Below are 8,237 nucleotides of genomic sequence, written 5' to 3'. Positions count from 1 at the left end.
ATGATCAAAGGGAATGAGTCACATGTCGGCAATTTTCAATCACCAATTTTTTACATCGTTTCTGGCAGTTTACGAATGCTACAATCTGATTCAAACCCCATCAAAATTGGACATCTGGTTACTGAGTTATGAGCAATATAGCAATGGCTGAAAACAATATAAAACAAAAGAATTTGAACATTGTTTTTGGCAATATCTCAAAAACAATAAATGACATCCGACTCATTCCCCTTGATCACGATGTGACATTGCTCAACTGCAAAATTAATAGAGATTACTGTAAAATCATGGTCATCAAAGAAAATTATACAACTTGCAAATTGTATATATTTCTTATTGTTTTTAATTAGTATCAGGGAATCATAATTATTGTGCATGGGTAGTGCTCATTGAGCCATGATCCCAATGAAAGTACATTTGTACATATACCGGTACATTGTACTGTCTGTATGTGCATTTATTGTAATACTACTATTCCATTTAATTTAAAATATGACACATGACTTCTGTGGAAGATTTACAGAGCGAGTGATTTTTTCAATTACTTTGATATTTTTGAAACCCATACTCCATCATCCCCTGTGTAATCCTATCTTCCACAACTGAATATTTTAAATTGAAGTTACCCAATTGTCTATTCTATTTGAAACCCATACTCCCAGCTGTGGAAGACTATTACAATGTAGCTAAATATCCCACAGACGGAGTGTGAATTTCAAATGGAACAGCTCATTGAAAAAAGGCTGTAAACTGCAACTTTTATTTTTACAACATGGCTTCTTATTGGTTGTTTTATAATGGTTTGGCTTGGCACATTTGGTACTGAGTTTGTGTGCCAAAACTTCATTATTTGATTTTCTCAAACTATTAAAATTGATAAATGGTTTCTCATGACATCTAACATTTTTCTAAAATAAATCAATTTCAGAATAACCACAAATTGCAAACTTGTTGGGTTTTTTTTTATACATGATCGGGTGATTCTGGTTAACCTTTACAGTTGGTGTATGGTACATACAATGTATGCATGTAGCCTGTTATGGCTTACCTAGGCTTATTTACTTTTGGCACTGAATTTTGCACACACCACTGGGCTCAATTGCTCAATCTGTCTGGTGATTCTGGTCACAGATCATTAACCCTGATATACTTCTACATTTTATTTTACAGTGGAAACTCTTTCACACAGAATTAAGGCTAAAAAAATTGTTATGTCTCAAATTAAAGCCCATTGCAGATTCAAAAACGAATGCAGAATGAGGTTTTTTTTAAGGGGGTACTACACCCCTGGTCAATTTTGTGCCTATTTTTGCATTTTTCTCAAAATTATAGCGCATTGGTGACAAGTAAGATATGTATATATTATAGGGGCAAGGACTACAACTACTGCACTGAATATTCAGCAACTCAAGACAAGTAGTTATTAATTTATTGATCAAATATTGGTTTTCCCCATTTGTGACTGTAACTCCACAACGGTTGTATGTGCCGAAATAAAATGACCAGTGTAGTAGTTGTAGTCCTTGCCCCTATAATACATATCTTACTTGTCACCAATGCGCTGTAATTTTTAAGAAATATGCAAAAATAGGCACAAAATTGGGCAGGGGTGTAGTACCCCCTTAACAATTTTGAATTAAGATGTCATTTTCGAGAGTTAAAAAGTACACAGGATAAAATTGTGGTTGATTTACACAATTGAAGTACAAATATCAATTGTTTTATACCTAAACAATGCGAGTATCGAATCAAGTAACTTTTCTCCCAAATTTGTCTCAGAATTTCATGATTTTACAGCAAAAACTAAATAAAAAAAGGAAATAAAAATGAATTTGCCATTTCAGCTGACATGGACGCACTATGAAAAACGAACACATGCATGAGCTTTGAGACATAACTATTTTTTTAGCCTATCACAAAATGCTTTTCAAGTCCTTTTATACATTATAAAGACCTGACAACACAAAATCCACACAACTCAACTCTGAGACCCTGACAATTTTGTGCCGGATACCCTTTTGCGTTGATACTGCACAACTTGAGGTCAACTTACTGAGTCAACCTTGTCCTCACAATAGCTGTTCATATTCATTTTTGAAAAGGGAAGTTAATATCACAAAAGATGATTGTTAAGGGTACAAGAACATTTAGTGTACAAAATGTAGACAAGATTTAAAAGTTGACACGTTTCACAGTAATGGAATCGGTGAAAAATAGATTAGGGAGTGGAGTATATTTTACAAATGCCAATACATGTATTGCCAAAAAAGAAAAGTTCTCTCTCAAACATTTTGCAAAAAAGATTTTCATTTTGTCATGTATATGCATGGAAATAAGAGAATATTTCTCTTATTTCCATGGTATATGTTTTAGCACACTTTTGTTTTTTGCTGCTATGGTGCCCAGGGTCAGAAATTTGCAACCAAGTGTGAGAATCCTTTTGGATTCTCACAGTGGAATTTTGCAAGAATCCATGGATCCTCGCCATATTCCTTTGTATGATAAACTGAAATGTTTACGAGAATCCATTTAGATTCTTGCAAATTTTTTGTTTCAGGAGAATCTCTGCGAGAATGGAATCTTGCCGAATTTCTGATCCTGGGTGCCACTTTTCCCCTATCACTTTTTTTTATAACTAAAATATGAACTAGAATGGCTTTCACATAAAAGCCCTGTGCAGGTTTTAGAGACAGACCTTTTTCTTTTTGGCCTACAGGCAGTAGCATAGCCAGCGAGGGCAGGGGCAGACTGCCCTCCCGGACACCTAATGGGGATGGAGAAGCGGAAAAATAGGGACAAGAAGGGAATAAAGAGAGAAAGAAGTGAAAGGAGTGAAAAAATAGAGACGATACTGACGCTTGCTCCCCCCCCACTGACAATGCTGGATACGCACCTGCCTACAGGGCATGTATGTGTAGGCTACATTGAACATTTCACTATCTTCATTGTTTGTTTCTAAAACATTTGTAATAGTATACAATGCAATAGAATGATCACATTCTTGCAATACAAGCAGGTTCAATACAACTTGGCTTTCCTGTCTTGACAATGGGCAATTTTACATTCAGCAGGGACTACATGTATAAAGAAAAGAAAACTGAATACAAGTTATAATGTTCACCTTTGGCTAGATATTTTTATGCTATATGTACGTATATAATTTCAGTATCAATAATGTAATGATTTAGAAAATTAGAAAAAAATCTATGAGATGCCCTTTTGCTACCATTCCTGTTTTTACAAAATATATGATTACAAAAATAATTCCATTTTAATGGTTTGCTAAATTTACATTGTACCATCAAATCCATTTCTAAAGCTATACACATTATATCAATCAGATTTGAAAATAAACAGCAAATATTTTCACAACAATAATCGATTTCTAAAAGTTTAAACCAACTTTCAGCGCAATAAATTCAACTAATCTTGAATTTTTGATGTGTAAGACACACAGGGTCTTAGGCAAGATTTGAAGGTTTACACGTGTAAATTCAAAAAACTGGGTGTGTCAATTTAAGATTTGTGTACAAAGTACATGTATAGCCAATGTGGGCAAAGACTGGGTGTGTATAATTTGGGTGTGTAAACACTCCCTAAACGGCTGGCTGCCTAAGCCCTTGAAGACACATCTTCAATGATCAGGAGAAGTCCAATGATGTTGTACTGGAATTACCCGTTTGTTGTTCACCATTAATTGGCAACTTTTAGTCGAATGAGGGCATTTAAAACTAAAAGTCACCATTGGTCAACAAAATGCCAAGTCAAAATACAATATCATACATGTAGGATTTCTTCTGATGAAGATGTGTGTCACACTCACACATATATATCAAAACTCAAGGTTGGTTGAATTGGCTGTGCTAAAGTCAGTTTAAACTTATAAGACAGCACGTGTGAACTAACACATTGTACGTACATTTGAACAATAACCTATGCGTACACCTCCAAGTAGCTTGAAATTCTTCCTCTACAAAGAGGACATTTTCTTCTATCTATACTACTACTAACAATTTCCTCGGTGCATTCAATACAAACACAAAGATGTTTACATGGAAATAGGAGAATATGCTTCTCATTATCCTGACAAACAACGCACAGTTTCCGATCGCGTTCTTCATCAAGCTGTCTGCGGAGATCTCGCGCTAGCCCCCCTGGACTACCAGGTGTTGGTGATCTGTTTGATGCCAGCAAATCTGACGCACGACTTTTTGATCTCGGTATCCGACTTCGTGGTACTGCTGCTTGAATTCCTGACGGTCCTGGGACATCGTTGTCATCAGCTGCAGCTACGCGAACAGCATTTGGTGGTCCAGCTGTTGGAAAATGAAGAGAATCTTCACTCTCAGCATCTGATAAGTCATCTACGATGAGGTTGCGACGACGTAGAGGTCCTGGTTGTGGAACCGGTATCGCCTGATGGGTGCCTGGAATATTGTCTGCATCCATAATGATACTACGGTCGCTGCGGAATAAGCTACGATGAAACAATGTTACCAAAGCATTCACCGAACTCATGGCATTGCTGTACAGGCAGTACAATAATGTTATGATGGCAATTGTAGCACAAACTACAGCAATACAAATAGCTAAATAGCTCATTACATCGAAAACAGAGAACACAAATTGCGACACGGATTCATGTAATGACTCGTACATTGTCACTGGTTCTTTCATAATATAAGGGTGTTTTGACCAAAAGTGAGCTTCGTCCTCAGAGTCATAAAACGGACTACTGGATTCATATTTTTCATCCTGCTTTCTCCACACCTCATCTGCTTCATGTGTTCTTGTGTTTCCTATTACAAATTGGTAGGTTTCATTTAAGGCACTATACACTGTAAAAACTGTCAGGGCAAACAATTTGTATAAACCATGAATAAGTAGAGTAAACAATGTCATTATGCTCATTGCCACTACGATGGTAAAATTGGCAGAGTATGATACCAGAGATTTCAGACCTGCTACTAAAATTGTTCCAGCTTGTTCAAGGAGCGGAAGAATATTATATGCTATGAAAGTAATTGTTTGTTGGATCCATACTGCCACAATAAAAATTCCCCTCAGTGTGTTTGGTACTAAGTAAATCAACCATGTTGCAAATTGTATAAAAGCGTCCTCTGCGTAATACACCATAAAGGCAAACCCTTCAGCTAAGTTTGTCGCACCAAACACCAGGGATTGCAAAACTGTTGCTAAAGCATAACCAATAAGGCTAATTGCTGATAGTAATTGTTGAAAGGCTAATTCAAAGCCTATTAGTACTACTGAAACTAGTTGAACATTTACATTAAAGATGTACACCACTCCATAAACAATCTGTGTGAAGGACCACATCACTGTGTCCACGACAGTGAATATTGAAGAAATTACACTCGCCATCTTAAAGGTGTCTGAAGCAGCTGCAATTGTCACAAATAAATAACAAATTTGGGAACTGTCAATAGTTTCCTGAATGTCTGTACGTGTTCAGTTTCTACCGTATTTAGGCCTGTTCAAAATATGACTCTGTAGTAAAGTTAGTCAGTGTTAGTACAAAAGCCCGAGTAAATTGGTACTACATTTGTACGGTTTGAATTTACAACACAATCATCAAGTTATGCCCATTGCAGGAGTTCGTCAGACTACATGTAAATACATGTATATTACAACTTCGTACTGACTTGGCTAAAATTGATCCAATCTTGCGATCTCTGCATCAGCACGATCAGTGACAGTGACATGTCAGACGACGATGTCCACAATCATATGATATTAACTATCGCCGCGCCAGAGTCTGGCATTTCTCTCCTGAGTTTATAAGTTCTGCAATCTTATTAAACTAATGAGTGTCCTTTGATCATTAATAACAAATAAGTCACGATAAAATATCTCAATAGTACTCAGCTCAGACTGTCATTCATTGAATTCATGAATTGCTGAAATGAAATTCAGCAACACACACAAGCCATGCAACAACAAACGCGACGACGGCTGTGCCAAACAGCTTCACTAAAAGGTATGATTCTTGCATTGCAGCCCACTTATGATACTTCAAATGGAATATTGATGATCTTTAATATCTCCGCAATCTGTATCCTCTGTTATAAATATCATAAATCGGATGTTATACTTAAAACTTTGGATAAATTTGTAGCTCCTCTTCAGTCTTCAACTTCAGCTGTGGATTGGATAGGTGACCTTTAAAGGCGTTCAAGGTCAAAGGTTATGAACTTACCATACTTCCCAGGCCAGTACAGACATGCATTACGCATGGAGTAACCGTAAAATTTGGCCAAAGAAAAGAAAAAGAAAAGAAAATGATAATTTTATAATTATTTTAAAACTCATTATTCAATTTATTATTTATTAATACATTTTAGTCGTTCATTCATTCATTCATTCATTCATTCCTGTAGGCCTATTTATTTATTTATTTATTTATTTATTTATTTATTTATTTATTTATTTATTTATTTATTTATTTATTTATTTATTTATTTATTTATTTATTTATCTATTTATTTATTTATTTATTTATTTAGTTATTTAATTAATTAATTAATTTCTTTATTTATTTATTTATGCCTATTTATTTATTTATTTATTTATTTATTTATTTATTTATTTATTTATTTATTTATTTGTTTGTTTGTTTGTTTGTTTGTTTGTTTGTTTGTTTGTTTATTTATTTATTTATTTATTTATTTATTTATTTATTTATTTGTTTGTTTGTTTGTTTGTTTGTTTGTTTGTTTGTTTGTTTGTTTATTAGGCTTATTTTAAAACATGTAGGCTTACCGTCTTGTGGGACGTTTTATGAGCCAACATATAGGGCCTATGCTCTTTTCATCCAGGGACCAGCCCCCGGCTCGTTAGATGATAGGGACCGTTCACAAATACTTGTAAAGGGAGGGGGGTTGATCCAAAATGAAAATTCACTTTTTTCAGCCCCCCCCCTTCGGACCTAACATTATTTTCAGCCCCCCCCCCCTTTTGGCCGTGAAAAATGTAGGCCTATATCAACCCATAGAAAATAGTGTAAACTCTAGTTCTACGAGAAAATTAAGGTATAATTCTTTTTTAAAGTTCAGGGCCCCTTTTTGCATCAGCCCCTCCCCCACCGCCCCCGTTACAAGTGTTTGTGAACAGTTCCTAGGGCCTATATCAAAATCTTCAGAACAGTCTGTGGAATTTTCTGGCATGCATGTTGGATGAAAATCCGATGAACTTGAAATAAACAGTAAAATTACTCTCTCTTTTTGGTTAAAACTGCACAAAAATCACCATACAGAGGCCGAAATATTTTGAAAAATGACAATTTATTAAAGGTGGGTAGATAAATTAAACCTGATTGACAGCCTCTCCCCAAGTTATAGCCCTAGTCCCGGCCCTAGTATAGGGCCTTTTGACTGTGGTAATCCAAAACCACGCTATATCATAAAACCTGGCTATATCCAGAGAACTGCTGAACCCTGTGACTGTTTTTACGGGTGGAGCGGTTAGCGGTTCTCGGATATAGTGTCTTTGAGGCCCTATTATAGCAGGGCTACCAAATTACCCCCACCAAAATGCAGATTTTGGTATCAAGTGAAGGCTCATATTTTTTCTCATTTACTGAAAATGGGCATAACGGTATAATTATATATCGACGGGAAGTATAACATTATAATGATGACCCCCACAGGATTCTACCAAACCAACTTTTTGGGTGGGTGCGGCGTGCCGCACCCACCCTGTATTCTCTGACTATTGACCTACTTTTTCACATGCCGCAGTGTTGAGAAAATATTCGTGCCGGTTATATCCCAAACACCCACAGAGGTGATAGTTTACGGCGAGTTTTGTAATTATTACTTGATTTTGATATGTAAGTAATACGATAAAGTCGTCATAGGCAGTAATGTGTTTGTATTAAAAGAAATAACAAAAATAATTATTTAAGTAATAGAAATACTATTTGGAAATTGCAGCAAGATTTGCAGATGTTTTTATTTGAACAGTACCAGTTTACCAGTTTTGCTAGTTTTCCTAATCTTTGGGCTAAATTAATAGCATCGTGAAGGTTATATATATCATCATTTTATACTGACAGCTTCGGCATGTACTTAAATACAGCTTGTATGTGCATTGTGTTCAGTGTGTACATAGGCTATTTACTTTTCAAATCTTTGATGCTTGTATAAGGTATTATAGACAAATTATTAGAATGCATGTGCACCAGTAGAAATGGCCCAGGTTGAATAAAATAAATAAAC

General features: G+C 35.5%; 1 protein-coding gene across 1 annotated transcript; it reads right to left on the bottom strand.

Moving 5' to 3' along the window:
• Nucleotides 1-3,730: 3,730 nt before the first annotated feature.
• Nucleotides 3,731-5,733, bottom strand: LOC140166565 (uncharacterized). The gene has a single exon (XM_072190059.1). The coding sequence runs from the start codon at nucleotides 5,380-5,382 to the stop codon at nucleotides 3,934-3,936; it is 1,449 nt and encodes a 482-aa protein (XP_072046160.1). The 5' UTR covers nucleotides 5,383-5,733; the 3' UTR covers nucleotides 3,731-3,933.
• Between the last annotated feature and the right edge of the window lie 2,504 nt (nucleotides 5,734-8,237).

This window comes from Amphiura filiformis, chromosome 12 (assembly GCF_039555335.1).
Source record: "Amphiura filiformis chromosome 12, Afil_fr2py, whole genome shotgun sequence".
Lineage (NCBI taxonomy): Eukaryota > Metazoa > Echinodermata > Ophiuroidea > Amphilepidida > Amphiuridae > Amphiura > Amphiura filiformis.
The sequence above is the reverse complement of the archived record's forward strand: the minus strand, read 5'-3'. Positions and strand labels throughout refer to the sequence as shown.

Coding starts and splice junctions, on each gene's coding strand:
- LOC140166565 (XM_072190059.1), bottom strand. CDS start 5,382: ATGGCGAGTGTAATTTCTTCAATATTCACTGTCGTGGACACAGTGATG.